This window comes from Melanotaenia boesemani, chromosome 21 (genome assembly GCF_017639745.1).
Source record: "Melanotaenia boesemani isolate fMelBoe1 chromosome 21, fMelBoe1.pri, whole genome shotgun sequence".
NCBI lineage: Eukaryota > Metazoa > Chordata > Actinopteri > Atheriniformes > Melanotaeniidae > Melanotaenia > Melanotaenia boesemani.
In genome coordinates, this window is record NC_055702.1 from 22246865 (window position 1) to 22265220 (window position 18356).

An 18356-nucleotide genomic window follows, 5' to 3' on the forward strand; every position below is an offset into this window, starting at 1 on the left:
CATTTTGTTCAGGCAGTAGCTTGCTGATTTAGATCCCTGTTTGAAACGGTTCACTTTCTTTAAGTTCTGCATTTACAAATTAAATAATTATATAAATGTATAGCTATATGAGCTATATTAGCTTTGATTAGTGTGCTGGAATATTGCCAAGTGCATTTATTAGTCTTTTGTTTGTGGATGTAATTGTGATGTATTTGCTGACTTGACCAATCAGAACTGATATAATGCAACCGTTTCCTTTATGTTTTCTCTTATCTACATTCTATATTTAGTTTCAGACTGTTAGAGCTTCTCATTGACATCACTGGTGCTTGGGCATTTAAGGGGTTTGTACATAAAAGTGGGTTGAAAGCAAGCTTGGTCTTTGAAAAGCAAACAAAAATATTTATCTCTGCTAAAACTTGTGTGTGATCCCAGAGGCAGTATGAGCTTTTTAAACAAGCCTGGTAGCAGAATGCAAAGAAATCACTGGCCTATAATTGGAAAGAGATGGATGGATAGAGATGCAGGAAAGAGAAGACATGAGTGAAAATGGGAAGATCTGGAGCAATGAAGGGAGGACAGCACTAATTGGAGGCAGTGAACCAAAGAATGGTTTCTTTTTCCTTCTTCATTCATCTCTATGACCAGTCTTTATTCCCTGTTCCTCTCCTGTCTTTGTGATCTGTCTCTGCACTGTTTATTCTTTGTCCTGTTTTTGATTTCTTTACTACTTCTCATTCTTTTATCTTTTTTTTCCACAGGCATGGCTGACAGAGATTCATGAATATGCCCAGCAAGATGTGGTCGTCATGCTGCTGGGCAACAAGGTGAGACGTTGTTGCCAAGCACTGGGAAATGGATGGATAGACAGATGGACTCAGAGGGTGGGAAAGAAGGGTCAAGGAAGGAAGTGTTGAGGGAGCTGGGGTATATGGACAGATGGATGGATGTGACTGGGAGCATGGATAGAGTACTTCATTATGTTTTACAGAAAGAATGCACAATTGTCACATTTTGAAATTATTTTCAAAGCATCATGTTAGGCTCAAACACAAGCTTTATTAAAGCAAACTAATTAATATTTAACTTTAGTATTAATAGATCAAAGGACTCACTGACAAATCTGCAGAGATTGCAGAACCCAATAATGCAGCCCGGTAGAACCCAGTGGAGTGTTTTGGCATTTATTTGTTTCATGTATGCATTTTTATGCTTCTGTAGCAGCTAAACAAAAATGAAGAAATAGAGAGCCTCACAGTATTAAAACTAGATGCATATTTATTATATTACCAAAAAAACTTGAGGTTTAAAGACCATAATATTGTTTCTTCCATATATTTATTTCGTTTTGTTAAAACGGATCATTTTAAAATAAATTAATTATAGTGGCAAATAATTTCTGTTTTTTGGGCCATGTGTTTTTGTTTTGAACAAGCACCATTTAAAAAAGATGTAAAAAGGCTCTTCATCCATCCATTCTCTACCACTTACCCGGGGTTCGGGTCACGGGGGCAGCTGCCTAAGCAGGGAAGCCCAAACTTCCCTCTCCCCAGCCACATTCACCAGCTCGTCCGGGGGGATCCCAAGGCGTTTGCAGGCCAGCCAAGAGATGTAGTCCTACCTGTGTGTCCTGGGTCTTGCCCAGGATCTTGTCCTAGTGGTATGTACCCTTAACACCTCAGCAGGAAGACGTCCACACCAGATGCCCGAGCCACCTCATCTGGCTCCTCTCAATGCAGAGGATTAGCAACTCTGCTCTGAGCCCCTCCTGGATGACCAAGCTTCTTCACCCATCTTTAAGGGAGAGCCCGGCCACCCTTTGAAGGAAACTCATTGTGGCCGCTTGTATTTGTGATCTCGTTCTTTCGGTCACTACCCACAGCTCGTGGAAATAGATGATTGTAGGAATGTACATCGACTGGTAAATTAAGAGCTTTGTCTTTTGGCTCAGCTCCTTCTTCACCACGACAGACCAATACAGAGTCCACATCACTGCAGACGCCGCACCGATCCGCCTGTCAATCTTCAAGATCCGGAGATGAACTCCTTACCTTTAGGCAGGACCTTATTCCAAACCTGAAAAGAACACCCCACCCTTTTCTGGCTGAGGACCATGGTCTCGGATTTGGAGATGCTGATTCTCACCCCAACTGCTTCATACTCTGCTCCATACTTCATACTCCAGCAAAAGTTGCAGATCACGGCCCAATAAAACCCAACAGAACTACGTCATCTGCACAAAGCAGAGACCCATTCCTGAGGCCACCAATCCGGATCTCCTCAACACTTCGGCTGCACTGAGAAATTCTGTTCATAAACGGTATGAACAGAATCGGTGACAGAGGGCTGCCTTGGCAGAGTCCAACCCTCACTGGAAATAAATCCAACTTATTTAATGTGTTCCACTCTCTGCCAGAGGCAGCACTGCCTCAAGAGTTGCTAAAGAAGAAGACAGGACACGCTGATAAAGAAAACTCATTCATCTGTTTGTTAATGCAGATCAACTTCAGTTTCACATACATAACAGCTACACATGGAGCTGCATCAGATCGTAGTGGTCTTGGTTTGTTCATTCTTCTATCAAACCTTTTTCCCAAATTCTTCCACGGCTGACCTCGAGTCATTTCTCCCATCCAGAGTGCCTCTCCTCCCACACACACTTATGTTTTTGTTGGGTTTTCCCACCATGCCATACGCAGATCCACTTTGCTTTGTAGTCCACTACCTGTATTTGGTCCACTTGAAACAAACCAAAGACCTACGTTTGCAGGTGGACCAAGTCCTCTTCTTTAATTCAAATCAGAATTTGTTTGCACATTCACAATACCCCAATCGAAGCAGATCTTCCAAGCAAACAGACTAGGATTCAAATCAAAAAGGCTGTTGTGAATGCACTGCTAGATTTTAGATGAGAAGTTAAACTTACAAGCATCAGGCTGCAAAAATGACTTTGAGTTTTTTTTTCTTTTGTTTACTTTAAATGAGAGGTTGTTTTGTTTTTTGTTTTGTTGAATCTTTGGTTTGTATTGTTTCAGTGCAAAAATAAGGGTATGTTAAAGTAGGTGATTGAGGTGATTCACACAGAGATGGAAACTATTTTGTGTTTTTAAAAGGTTTTGAGTAAAGACAAAATAGTTTAAAACTATTGTTGTTGTCGGGGACAAACCTCCCATGTCCAAAATTTGTGATTTTCTTTTTCCTTCATAAATCAGTGCTATTTGTCACACTTTATGTCTTTCTGTAGTTTTACAAATATTAAACCAAAGATATATGATGTAAAACACAATACCAAGTTTGATGACATTATGTCCAGTTATTACAAAAACCATACAGTTTTATTCATTTTTTGAAAAATAACAGTTTTGGACATAGGAGGTTTGCGCCCGACAGCAGCGATATGTGTGTCAACACAGAAACCAGTATAAATGCTGTAGTATATGTACCAGTCCTGTAAGTGGCGCTGTAACACAGTCAAAGAAATACACCAAAAACAAATAAGTAATTGGAGCAGGTGCATAAACTGTTTGACATAAACAAACATACAAAGAAAAATACTGCAAAAAGCTTTTCTTTTTTTTCCCCTGTAAACTCTACATCATGCTTAGTGGCTTCTGCAGCATGAACACAACACTGTAATCGACGATAGTCGTAGCTGTTGGATGGGTTTCTTCATGCGGGTTAAGGGGGGCTATGACGTCACTGGTTTAGGAAAAATGTGTTGCAAACAGTGGCATTTTCAGAATTAAGCACGTTGGGTCCAGGCTTACTACGGTGGACTGGCAATGTTTCCAGGGTGTACCCTGCCTCTTACCTGCTAACTGCAGGGATATGCTCCAGCATCCATGAGTTGGACTAAGCAGTACAGAAAATTGATGGTTGCGTTTTCGGCAGTTTCATATGAACAAAACGTCCAAACAATAAAAAACTTTAGTGGATAGACCTAAATAAGTATAATGTGTCAAAACACAAAGACAACATAGATAATTTAAACAGACTGTTGTATTTTATTTTATATCTACATGTTTTAAATTAGTTTATTAATAGATGACATTTTCTGGATTACAGGCGGCTATTAAAACCCAGTTTAATTTGTTGCAGAGCTGTTCTGGTATAATAAATGCAGAATGTGTTTTTGGCATTAACGAGGGCTTCGCTGAAAAAGACTTAATCTTCCAAGCAGCATGTGATGTTTCCTTGGTAGGAGTGGCTACAATCCAAACAGTGCTACAAGACTTGGGATGTGAGTAAGAGTTTCTAATTCCACATTGTGTCCATTATGTTCCAGGCTGACTCAACACATGACAGAGTGGTGAAGCGTGAGGAGGGGGAGAGACTGGCAAAGGTGAGCTTTCCATAATACACACATATAATACACATGCAGGCTGATTAGTGTTAACAATAGCTGGCATACTGCACTGTTGCTATGCAGTTACACAGCCCCCAAACCTTCCGCCATATTGTCTTTAATACCACGTATAATCATGTAAATGTGGAGGTACATAAAATTGTAACTGCTGGAGTAGATAGTTGGGTCTCGCTAACTTAATTAACTTAAGCCTTTTCATTCAGATATAACCTCTGAGAGCATGTTCGAGTAAATATGAAGCATCGGGGAGAAGCGTGGCAGATGCACAGCAGTTATCAAGCTAACGCACTCAGCTGGAATAATGAGATGTTCTCACATACATATAATGGAATCCCCAAACCTGGGAGTGTGTTTTATTGACTGAATTCTGTTCTCCCATTTGCTTATAAATTAGAACAAAATGGAGAGAAAATTATGTCTGAAAGGCACAAACATAAGCACATATCAAAAATATTGTTGAATTATTGCTATTGATCAGCAACCCTCTCGTTCCTCTTCATGTACTTCGCACCCAAAATTCCCCACCTCTCTGAGATTTTAGTTGTTTTGTCCTCACAAAGACAGGCATAAAAGAATGCCATTTCTTTACACACCTAAGAGCAGATATTTCTCTTTGCAGGAGTTTGGAGTGCCCTTCATGGAAACAAGTGCCAAATCTGGACTGAATGTGGAGCTGGCCTTCACTGCCGTGGCCAAGTGAGTCACACACAGACACTGTATGAAAAGCACTCAGTCTCTTTGTAGATTTAGAAGTATTTCCTAAAAAAAGGGTTGTTTGCCTGTGGTTCTGCTCCCACACACTTCAACATTAGTCCGCCTAATGATGATTATGTCTTTAAAGCAAAATGGTGGGAGATGGTGGAAAATTCAAGGCTCCATTATCCTGTAATTCCCACTTAGGGGCAGTTTTTAATTGAAACTTGGACTGGTTAGGTTCCAAATCGCTCACTTTATTTTACTGTAAAAAAGTATTTACACCCATTCTGATACTTATTTTTCCACATTTGTCACACTTAAATGTTTAAGATAATCAAACAATGTTTCAGCCAAATTAACCTGAGTAAAAACAAAAGGGGAAAACCGTTATCTGAACCAACCTGGCTGTTGTGGAAGAAGTAATCCCCCACCTCGTTAAATCATGAGTTATCTGTAAATAACCACATTTAGTGGTTAAAAGTTCAGTTTCACCTGCCACACCTGTAAAATCAAGAAACCACTTGAATATAACTTGTCTGACATGATGAAGGCTAAAAGATCATAAAAAGCAACACATGGTTGCAAAACCATTTCTAAGGCTTTCTTGGCTCCAGCAAACCACAATGAGAGCCATTATCCACAAATGGAGAAAAATGAAACAGTAGTGAACTTTCCCAGGAATGGCCGACGTACCAAAACAAGTCCAAGAGGCCAGGTCTCACTCGCCTCAGTTAGGCTCAGTGTTCAAGACTTAACACTAAGTATTACACCAGGCAAAATGGCCAAAACTACTGTTGACCAAAGAAAAAAAGCAAAGTAAGAAATGAAGGACAAAGGCCCATCTCACATTTGACAAAAAAAAAGATGTTTAGGAAAATATTCTGTGCACTCAAGAGACAAAAGAGAAACTTTTTGGAAGGTCATATTCTAGCTGATGTAAAACTAAAATAACATCATACCAACAGTCAAGCATGGTGATGGCAGTGTGATGATCAGGGGCTGCCTTGCTGCTTCAGGACCTGGACAATGAGCCATAATGATGGATTCATAAATTCTGCTCCATACCAAAAGATCCTGAAGGAGAATGTCCGTCTATCAGCTCACACTTGGATTATGCAGCAGGACAATGATTTAGAGTTTTAGAGTATCCTGATCAAAGTCTGAACTTAAATCTGATTAAAATGTTGTGGCATTACCTTAAACTGCCCATTCCTGCTTGAAACCCTTCACAGTAATAAAATAATTTTGCAAAGAAGAGTTGGTCAAAATTCCTCCAAAGCCACGTGAAAGACTCACATATGTTACCACCAAGGGTGGCGCAACCAGTTACTAGGTTGAAGGGGGAATTACTTCTTCTTGTAAGGGCAGGTTGGTTTGGAAAGCTTAAAAGATTAAATAAAACAGCTTTTTTGTTTTGTTTACCCAGGTTATATTTGTCTGATGTAAAATTCAGTTGGTGATCTGAAATATTTAAAATGTGAAGCATGTACACATAACTGTCTGTAAGAAGGAAAATATGTTTTCACAGCACTGTAGTGGACTACATGGTGAGCTGGCCACTTTCTAATGCTGACCAAATGTACAGCGAGACTATAGATACCCTATATGATGAACTCAAAGTTTTCTACAGTACTCAGTGAAGTGCAGTGTGTAACTGATGGTCACCAACCAAACCAAATATAAAAATTGATGCATTGTGCTGAAAAAAAAAAATTGATTAATTAGCATTTTTGTTTACATTTTACCTGTATTATGAATTTATATTTTTAATATGTAGGTCAAAGTATGAAATATTTTATATAAAGGAACAAATTAATCACTTTGTTTTTCTTTTGAGCTCTATAAAGAGGACATTTTATTCATCTGTAGCATGAAAACAATGTGTTAAATGTGATGTGATTTAATTACAGGCAAGAAAATCTCACCAAATTCACTAAAAGTGGTGAAGTGCACAAAGGATATGGAGACTTTGCTCTATATTGACATGACAGCATCACACAGTTGCTGCAGGTTTGTCGGCTGCATCCATGATGGGAGTCTCCTGTTTCACCACATCCCAAAGCTGCTCTATTGCAGCGGTTACCAACCCATGTTCCTTGAAGACCCTCTTCATGCAAATACTAAAAAGCCATGGACCCCCTGTCCCACCCCTTGCTGAAACCATGCTTGGTTTTATGATATTAATGGACCCACAGTGTGCCAAGCAAATATCTCCCATACCTGTTAACCACGAGTAGCAGCATGAACTGTTGATCCAAGGTGGGATGCTTTCATGTTGTTTACACCAAATTGTGAGCCTACCATCTGAATGTTGCAGCTGAAATAGACAACCAGACCAGACAACGTTTTTTCCATCTTCTATTGTCCAGTTTTGGTGAATCTGTGTAGGCTTAGTTTTCTGTTCTTAGCTGACAGGAGTTGCAGACGCTGTGATCTTCTGCTGCTGTAGCCCGACTGCTAACAGGTTGGATGTGTTTACCATTCAGAGATGCTATTGTGCATACCTTGGTTGGAACCAGTGACAGTTGCATTTCTATCATCTCCAACCAGTCTGTCCATTCTCCTCTGATCTCTGACATCAGCAAGACATTCTGGTCCAGACAACTGCTGCTCACTGGATATTTTCTCTTCTTCAGACCAGTTTCTGTAAACCCTAGAGATGGTTGTGTGTGTTTAAATCCCAGTAAATACTCAGACCAACAACCATGCCATGTTCAAAGCCTCTTAAAACCCCTTTCTTCCTCATTCTGATGCTCAGTTTAAACTTCAGGAAGTCCTCTTGACCATATCTACTAAATACAGTAAGTTGCTGCCATGTGATTGGCTGATTATCTGTTTGCTTTAACAAGCAATTGAACAGGTGTACCTAATAAAGTGGCCTTTGTGTGTGTGTGTAAGTACCAGAAATTAGTATACATAAGTATATATTTAACTGTGTTTCTCTCAAATGTGTAATATCGGACAGTCTGTGTGGGAGCTGCTTCACATTTATAGCCTCATTAGGCAACAGGCTGGCATGGCGAGGTGTTGCCAAGAGTAGCAGCGCAGCAGTCTGGCACACACACATTCTGCAAAATTAAATCCAGATCTTTTCTTTTTGTTGCCCTCTAGCTCATGTTAGCAACTTAATAGCTTTAAAATTTCTCCCCCTCCTGCTTTTCCAAAACTCTCCCATGTTTCTCATCAGTGACTCCTCCACCTCATCACCTCTGTGTAAGTTTTAACTCTCTGGTGGTGATAATAAACAATAAAGTGGTGCTTTCTTTGCACAAATCACACCAGTGCATTTAAAAACAACAGAAAACAAGCCCAAAAAATGGATTTGTAAAAAAAGTCCAGGGATAATGGTGGATAAATAGTTCATTTTCATATTAATCTTCATTTGGTTTGCAACTGTAATGGCAGGTCGAATTTTATTTTTATAGCATATTTCATTGTATGGTGAAAAGGAGCATGCAATACACTTTATTTACACATATACATGCATATACACATGCAAACATATGAACAAAACAGATAAAATTACTAACATCAAAAATAAGAGCTAATAAAAAAAAAAAATGCTAGAACACTTTCAGATTATTTAGGAGATTTTGATCCTGTAACTATCAAAACTGAGACCAGTGTCCAAAATACTGCAGTTTCTGACCTTCACTGTCTTTCGGGACAGTGAAGACGGGCATAAACAGACTTTCTGTCTTTCACTATATAGACCAATGACAAGAATTTAATTTATTGTCTCTTTTCAGTGATAAAAAAGCTTCTAGATGTACAGTAATTAGAAATATTGATACAGTTTAGCAGTTTGTTATAAGTCAAGTACAATATTAGTTTTTAAGGTGGTTAAAAATATTTTATAACCAAAAAGTACTGAACATAAATGGAATTCTGGGATAAAAAGATGATTAATGTTGATTTTATTCAGGGAGAGTAGTTAAGAGAGAAGATGACATGCTGTCAGTGTAAATAAAGACATTTAACTTCGTCTTCATTCACAAGTTTTATTTAATATCTTTGAGCTTAACAGTGGTATTTTGAGCAGCTATTGTCAAAGAAATGGCATGAAATGGGTCAATGTGTGGTGTTTTTAACTGTGTGCAGCAGTACACAAGTTTTCTAGAACCTAAGTGAAAGCAAAACAAAGACATGTTCCCAGGTTGGTTTATGGTTTACTTGAAGTTGATGGGTTAAGCAACACATTTAACACATGCACCTCTTTCTGTCTCCAACAGAGAGCTGAAGCACAGGACCATGAAGGAACCCGATGAGCCGAAGTTTCAGCTGCAGGAGTACGTGGACAAGGAAATTAGGACCGCTGGCTGCTGCCGCTCGTAGACAACGTCCATGTGTGTCCATGTTTGTGGGTGGATGTAAGAAAGAAGCAGGTACAATACATGAGACTAGACGATGTGCCTGGGAATGTCAGAAATTTTCAGTGTTAGTAATATTTCTCTGTGAATATGATACCAATATGCTCTCTCAACAGCCCACCTGTCCTCTGCAACTGTGAATGTATTATACTTCCTGTCCACATGCTTGCACATACACATGCATGTCCACACAGACACACACTAACACGTCCATGAGTCGTCTTCACAGCCTGGTCAATCAATCCTGCCCAGTTTTCAATAAGTGATGTAGATATTTTAAATATGGTTTTGATCTGTCCTCTGAAAGCTTTGTAGTTTATAACAACCTGTCTTGTTGGCAAAAAGCAAAAACAAAAAAAAGACGAAGAATGTGAACATATATGTTGTACTGTTTATTAAATCAATCTCGTGACGGTAATGAAATGTACACACACACCTGCACCTGATGAAAGCTGAAAGCACCATGTGCTGTTTGAGTACAGGTTATCCTATTTATGAAACTAACTCTTATGTGTCCGTGAAACATGATCTGAGCCATTTACCTTTTATATATACACTTCAGTTTAAGTTTGACTTTGAAGCTGCGTGATGCAGATTACCGTTACTAAACCTTTTAATTATTCGTAAGACCGTGTTAAATGTATAAAGCTACATCATCAGAAAAAACGACACTTTACAGATTGTTATTGAAATCATTGTTTTTTCGCTTTATTGCAAAAACACAGAGGGAGACTTTAAGATAATTTATCTTCTGCATGTAAATCCATTTCAGAGCATCAACATGCAGCCAAGCAGACGGCTGTGTTTTTATCGGATAAAGCATGAGCCCACTCTGGAAATCTGCTCTAAACCTTGCTAAATAAATAAATAAAGATGCTTTTTTCTGTTCAGAATTCACTATGATCTGTAAGATGCCTTTTAAAAGTCTAAAACCTAATTTAACAATTTTCAGTCCACTTAAATTAGACAAAAAATAATGTGAGAATAAGAATCCATTTTTATTACCTTAGAGATTTTTTTTCTTTGAAAAGGTCCTCTTTGTTCTTTCTTTCTTTCTTTGTTTATTTATTTATTTATTTATTTGTCTTTGTTCTACTGGAGGCCATAACTAAGAGTTGGCTTTAGGTAGAGCCTTCTGTGTTTTGTTTTATTTTGTTTTGTTCATTTTCTTATATACTTTGAAACCCAAGAGTTTAGTTGGTGACATCTACTGGTGAAACTGCGCATTGCATCTAACTAAACTTCATCTACGTCCTACATCCAGCAGCTCAAATCCATCACCTATTAAAAATCCAGAGTTGCTCCAAATACACCTAATCTTTGTGTTGGACATATCCTTTAGATTTCCTTCAGGCTGAATATTGCTAATGTTAAGAGAGATTGTATTAGTTTCTCTCCATTTTTTGTACATATTTAAATGTTAAAAAACTACAGCAAGTAGAATCTGGATGTTGTTTTTTGTTTTTTATTCCCCACTAGGCTACGGTACATTGGGGAGGGAAATTAATTTCAACAAGTGAGCTGCAGAGTAGTATTGACAGTTTGCTTAACTTTGAGGAATGTTTGGTTCAGGGATTTTTGTCATGTCTCTACTGGGGTTTTGTAGTACCCACCACTTGTTGGGGATGAAACCAGAATGAGTCGATCGTTGCGGAATTAATGTTGGATTGAGGTCCAACCCACAGTGGACTGGAAGTTGATGCCAGGTTGAGGGACAGAGGTCTGCTGTCACGTGATGGTTTAAACCTTTAAGATGTTTTCACTCTTTGTTTTCTTTCCCCTATTACACAGAAAACTGTTTTCCACGTGCTGTATCAAAGATGATTTCATGATCTCTCTTGATGTTGTAAACACTGTTTGGTGTATCTGAAATGACTAAAAAGTATTTGTAAGAGTTTTACAATAGTTCATAGATTTTGAAAATAATTTATTATTGTCATTAACTTGTAATCTGTATCTTAAATGAGATTATTTGTATTGATCTCTTGTGTTTCAAATAAAGAATCAATCATAAAGAGTGAGAGTTTCCTGTGAATCTATGATGCCATCTTCTGGTAGTGAGTTGTAATTACATCAGTTGTAAGTCTTGTCTAGTAATACATTGTATGTGTGGTGTAATGATGTTTCTAAACAGGACACTTTAACGCAAATTCCTGATGTATTGCTCTTACCATACTCTTCCAGTTCTTGTCCTATTAAAAAGACTTTCCACGAACAGCACTGACTGTGGATCAGCTGCTACCCACAGCAGGTTTACATGTCTTTAACAGGTCTCTATCAGCAGTTTGGTAAACATTTAAAATGGGTATAATTTTCTCTCTTTTTCCTTCATGTGTTGTACTTACAGTATATTACTAAAAATATTGGAACACCCCTCCATATCACTGAATTCAGCAGGGCCCATAAAGATATGTTGTAGATGGTTACATGGTGTGGAGGGACTCAAGTAGTCTGCACTGAATCCTGACCTCAACCCGACACAACACAACACCTTTGAGATGTCTTGTGTTTTTTCTGCAGCAGAAAACACTATTGCTGTCTTCCTATTACTCAGCTGTGAAGAATATCCTGTTTGTGCGTGTGATACGTTCTCTCCATTATGGAGGACAGAAAGGCTTTCATAAAAGATCACCTGCTGCATCTTGCCATCCCTGGACGAAATATCCACATTCTACTGCTTAACCAGGATCAAAACAATCACAGCAGCCACCTGTTAGATCTGTTGTCCTCAGGGCCGTGCTACAGATCAGTTAAATCTCACACTAATAGATTCAGTTTGTTTTGTTCTTTTTCTGCCTAAAAGTAGATGGAAGATTTTCTAAAGACCATTTAAGGGAAAAGATAATTAACCTGAACCATCTGTTTTACAGGACTAATGTTCTTCTGCAGGGATCAAAAAGATAGTGTTTATGTCTCTCAGCTGGGGGCATTGGGGGCTTATTGGATGGATATATGACCAGTGCTACTTTATTCTCTCCAAAATAAAGCTCTGAAAAGCTTCATGAGAGAATCCTGATGAGAATTAGCAGGAGAGATGAAATTTCTCAATTTTAAGCTCCTCTTCATCTGCTCCCTCTTAAATCCTGAATAGAATTTAAAATTCTTCTCCTCACGTATAAAGCTGTTAGTGATCAGCCTCACTGCATCTTAAAGTTCTTTCATACTTTCCTAACAAAGCACTTTCGTCTCAGACTGCAGGCTTACTCGTGGTTCCTATGGTCTCTAAAAGTAGAATGGGAAAACCTTCAGTTATCAAACTCTCCCATAGAACCACCTCCCAGACAGGCTTCAGGAAGGAGACACCCTCTCTATCTTTATCAGGCTTAAAACTTATCTGTTTTGATAAACCTTAAATGTAGGATTGGCTGTGGTGACCCCCTCCTTGCCATGTTGCTGTGGCCTCCACTGCTACTCGCGGTCGTTTTAGTCAATGGTTGGTTTCCACCGGGAGCGCCACAGCGCGCATCAGAAGTGTCCCATAAGCGCATTGTCGCGGCTCTCCGCTAAATTTACGTGCCGAGTCTATTTTTGACGCTTCACGCATTCAGAATGCGTCAATTCCGCAGTTAAGATAGGGGCAGACAGGAAATCAGACATGGGAGCATTGTAAAAGCTTCCAGTGTGTTTCAAAATAAAAGCCCACGTGCAGATTTGCGCTGCTGAACCATGAAAACATGACGTGTTTAAGTGGTCGGGGGGTGGTGTCTCTGTTTTTTTTTTTTTTTCCTATCATAGGCGCCGAGATGTTTATCCTGGAAGCGGAGAATCATAAGACTGTGATTTCGTGATCTTGCGGATCACCTGACACGCTCCCGCTAAAGATTGCCGCGCCACGGAGGTCAAAACAAAAACGTGGTGCAGCCGTAACGTGGGGCACACGCACCTGGTGTAAACATGTTTTTCACCATCCCCTTAGTTATGCTCCTGTAGGTAAAGGCTGCACCAAATGGAAGAAGTAGGATATGACCTAAATCTTAGCTTAGGACAGGATGTGTGCAATATGTAAAAAATTTTTATTCCGACATACCCCCTTATTCAAGATTTGGAGTTTAACTGATTAACCCTGGTAATGCTTTTAATAGTGATCCAGATTGCTCTTCTCCATTCATTTCAAACAAGTAGCTGCATTAATAGATGATTATTATAATCAACAGGCAGGACTTTTTAATAAGCTTCTCTGTGAATCAGTAAAGGGGTGTGCATGTAGATATGCTACCTTACTGTACATATAAATATTTCTGTCCAAAATGCTTCTGTTAACTCTTAAGAGAAAACAGAGATTCACAGTACACCAAAACTTTTAAAACTAAAATTTCAAACTACAAATTTCTGCATCATTTCTGCTGGTAATGAAGATAATTTCCTGAAATTATCTGAACACATTTAAAAAAGCATCTGATCTCATTCTGTGTTGCAGTTCTGACCCCAGAAATGATCTACGATACCTGAAACTTTAATCTTCAAGTAAGCAGGTGGAGCTGAGGCTGAGTGGAGCTATTATCAGGTCGAATTGACCTGGAGGAATGAAACAAACAGTACAGGGCAGGGACATTTTAACCCCAGAGTATTTGATTTGATTGGTCTGGAAATATGTTTGACGCCATGACGATCTGTAACAAGGAAGAACAAAGTGAAAGGAACAATAATATCAATAGGAGGAGGAGGAGGGCAGCAAGTGACCAGAGGGAAGAGCAGGTCAACATGTCTCAACATGAAGAGCATATCAACCTCATGCTCAGCAGCTGGAAAAAAGAAACCTTAAACTTATGGTGCAGAAAAGTTTCAGTATTGGATTTAGGGAGATGTATTCAGCATAAGTGCATGAATAAATCACATAATATGAATCCCACCATCCTACAAAATGAAATATCTTATGTATAAAACAAATTTTTTATGGGTTTATGGGTTGAAACACATAATAGCAAAAAACAGATATCATGTGCTATAAAAATCCACAGTATTAGGTCTGTTTAAACTTGTAAAATTGTTTGGTTTGACTCTGTTTAGAGGGCAAAAAGACAGAATCTGTCTCACAGGCTTCTTCTGACTAGCTTTCAGCTTTGTTCACCCATGAGGAAAACCTCAGATTCCCCAAACTGACAGTGCTCTGACTCTGTCTGTTGTAGATAGGACTGATACATACCAAGGTTTCCCCTCTCATAGATAACCAATTAGAGTCTGTGCTTGTGTATTTCTCTGCAGAGTAACTGCCACCTTTTACTTCCCTGTTTCCTCATCCTTTGCTGGGTTTGGCGTGTTTTCATGCTGCAGCTTTTGGTAAGTGAGTAAGGAAACACCAACCAATGATAATGTGCTGATGTGATGACTTCAAAACAATAAATAATCATACTTCCTCCATCATGCATGCTACTTGGTTTGACTTCTGAAGGTGTCTTCTGGTTTGTATTAAGGTAACTTCTGCAGAACAACTGGTAAAAAAAATAAAATAGTAGGTTCTACTGTTGATGAAATCTTCATTTTGGATGGAGAAAATGAAGTAGAATATAACAAGATGAAAGATGGCTGGCCACTAACAAAGGACTTTAAATGAACTTTAAAGCTCTGCAGTAAATCAATAATTAGGGATAACACACACCTGTATAGAGTTTGAGTTACTCCCCTCAGGGCAGCACATATACAAATGTTCTTTTTATCTCCAATTGTACATCAGAATGCAGCTGTATGTAGATGGTGGAATGTGTTTCTATGTCTAATGAGTCTTTGAGATATTCATTACTGTGTTTTGCACAGTTTGTTCTAGTGTGTATTGCATGTATCTGCTTTTATTGTCACTGGTGAGACTAAAGACAAACTTCTTGCCTTAGTGGGACAATAAAGTACTTCTAATCTAGGAGAGCTGGAGGGAAAAATACAAATACATCTCCATTTTTGAGGTTTGGCTGTGTGTTTTATCACTGAATGTCATGAAGACGTCCTCTTAAACCATTTTTTTTGTCACTGGAGATGTTTTCTAGTTTGCTAATTAATGCTGTATTTAGCTTGTCCCAAGTTTGCATATCAGACTTTATAAACACACATGAGAATCATTTTCATGCTCTTGCCTGGTTACGTCTTAAAAATTGAACAAACCTGCTTCATGTTCTGTCCACTTTTGCTAAAATTGGGTGTCCACTCTGTGTTGCTGTGTCCTCTGCCGCAAGAGGAAAATCCATGTCCATGCATATGTGATCAACACTTTGTTCGGTCAGGCTGTGACTCAGACAGTGAATAATAGTCATTTCTCTTTCCCTAAAACATCCCGATGTGGAGCGCTGCGACAAAGATACAGTATACGCCTCCCTCCCTCTTCTTTGGTGACATTTATTTGATGTGTGTCACCCTGACCCACCACAGGTTTATCACGTGTAAATATCAAAGTACAGTAACTTAATTAGATGTTTTTGACAGACAAGCCAACCTAATTTCTTTTTATCATTTTTAACCCTGTAAAATGAAATAATAAACAGTATAGCCACCCATATTTTTAAAACCTTGTGTACCTAATAACACCAGAATGTGTCAGTATTACACGCTCATGAGCAGGGATAAATGTGACTCCTAGAATACAAAGTTGAAGCAGTAAAAGAAGCATCTCTGTTTCACGTTCATTGTTGTTAAAGCTGAAGCAACCTGTAATACTTTTGATGCTCAGCAGAGGTCTCACTTGTATCACAGATTTGATCAGTAGTGACAAACATTTCCTGCTCACTGATGCTCTTTTGTGGAAAAATGAACTTTAGTTTTTATTTAGCTGACTTACTCACATAATCAGAACACCCTGTTAACCATATGTCTGCTTACAGGACACCTGAGATTTTAACTGTGTTGCAAGTTTCTGAAAAGCACATTTTCATTTATATTGACAATTTCCTTCCATCATTTTTAGTAGCATTATACTGAAAATAAGAAGGGGATTGTGTGGCAAACAAATCAGCTTTTAGATACATTTTATACCTTTTGATGTCATGTTGTGCACACACTCTCTTAGCTAGTTTCATGCGGTAATTTCCTGGAGTGCTTTTCAGCTAAAAAATGTGAACTGTATTTGCTAATTAATTCTTGCAACAGCATCTTGCGTAAAGTAACTAAAGCAGTTAGATTAATACCTGTGTCACCTGCCACCAATCTTTTAGTTCAGAGTTTGGCAGGTTTGGTCCTAGAGAGTTATTGTCCTGCAGGTTTTTGACATTTCCCTACTCTAACTCACCTAATTCAAAACAAATTGATCCAACATCTGATCAAGTTCTGCTCAGTGACTCATTCGTTTGAGTCAGGTGTGTTGAAACAGGGAAACACCTGCAGGACTGCGGCTCTCTAGGACCGAACTTGCCTTCTCCTGTTTTAACCAGGTATTCATTTTAGTGCAAATGTACACAAACCATGTTTTTTTTCCCCCATAACACTGAGCAGAACATTCAAAGTTATATATACCTGCACCACATTCATGTCTTCGGACAAAAATAATAAAAATAAAAATTTTTTAGTTTGTATAAATTGATGTGCCTCCAGGAGCAAGGAAACAACTTCTAAAAGTGAAATAATTTAATAAGTTCTTTCCATTTCCCTTTCATGAACATCCATTACATCGTTTATTGTCTTTTTGAGTTCTAGGGTGGCTTCACAGTAACTGGACTTTCTACATCTTTTAAAATGTGTGACCAACAGGAAAGCTGTTTGCACGTGGAAGAAGTTTACAGAGTTTTCCAAAGCTCAACTAATGCCTGGAATAGACCTCAAATCCAGATGAGTTGGAGGGTGAGACAGCGGCAGACACAAAATGGAAAGAGAGGAGATGGAGGAACATTTTTTTTTTGCTTGTGATATGATCTCACTGGCAGATAAAATGGATTAACCTAGAGCCTGCTGAGGATAAGGACAAAATAAATTTTAGAAGCTACGATATAGTCATAGATAACTGCTGCAAAACCCTCAAGGTTCCAGATTTGTTAAACTGGTAGCAATTGTTTTGTAACCGTTTTCAAAATACCACAAGGCTATATTTGTTTATGTAATCGTTTTGTATCATGCATGCAAAAAGACATGAAGAAAGATGAGGTTTTGTGCAAAAAAACAGATCCATAGATTCCATTTAGAAATTTTCATTGGTTTCTTCAGCTCCCATGAGACCCTATTGTTGCCTAGTCTGAGTATTTACCAGTAAACCATTCTCATTTAGTAAGTTTGGTCCCTGAACATAACCAAGCAGTTTTGTTGCCAAACCCTGAGCAGGAAAATCTGTTGCCTCAACCTGAATTTAAGTGGTTTTCATGCTTAAATGTAACAAACTCAATATGTTCTGTGCTCCTCAGATTTTCCTGTCTTCTTTTCAGTAATTTTATGGGAAACTTTCTGTTCAAACGTAGAAATTGCAGAATGATACTGGAGCGTTTCCTGTCAGTGTACATTTTGCTGTGCGTATCCCAGAGCCCTAATTAAACAGCTGTATTCAAAGTTCAAGAATGAGTGGGTTGGAAACAAAGAGAATAACAGAATAATGACAAAATTAGAATAATACAAAATTGCTGTGCCGCGTCATCCAAACTAAAGTCTCTTTCCATTTGTCTATTGTGTGAACTTAAGACTTTTATTTAATCCAAACAAAGAAACTGTGATGCAGATGAATCTTTTCAACATTTCAACACTTTTTATGCATGCATTGATATTTTTTTATATACAGTAGACATGAAAGAGGTCCAATCTCATGCATTATATCCTGGAGGTTAGGTTTCTTAATAATAAAACTAATTTCCTTTAGTTTTATTATACTGGTATTGCTCATGTAATTGTCCAAGTTGTTTCTCTATATTATTTCCTTACATGGAAAAAGTGTGTGGCAAGCAGAACAGGATCTGTCAGAGTGGTCATGCTGTCTGAGTGTGTGTAAATATGTGCAGTGGTGTGAAAGAGCAAACAATCGACTGTCATAGTCCTCCCACTAGCTA

The 18356-nt window shown here is 38.5% G+C and overlaps 1 protein-coding gene across 2 annotated transcripts in view; it reads left to right on the forward strand.

The window, feature by feature from the left end:
- LOC121632556 (ras-related protein Rab-26) overlaps positions 1 to 11429 on the forward strand; it is a 133507-nt gene extending 122078 nt beyond the window's left edge. For both annotated transcript variants that reach the window (XM_041974155.1, XM_041974153.1), the window contains exons 6-9: positions 744 to 809; positions 4268 to 4324; positions 4968 to 5044; positions 9277 to 11429. In XM_041974155.1, the coding sequence (XP_041830089.1) occupies positions 744 to 809; positions 4268 to 4324; positions 4968 to 5044; positions 9277 to 9379 (303 nt within the window). In that variant the 3' untranslated portion in view covers positions 9380 to 11429. The remainder of the gene's footprint in view (positions 1 to 743; positions 810 to 4267; positions 4325 to 4967; positions 5045 to 9276) is intronic.
- The last annotated feature ends 6927 nt before the right edge of the window (positions 11430 to 18356 follow it).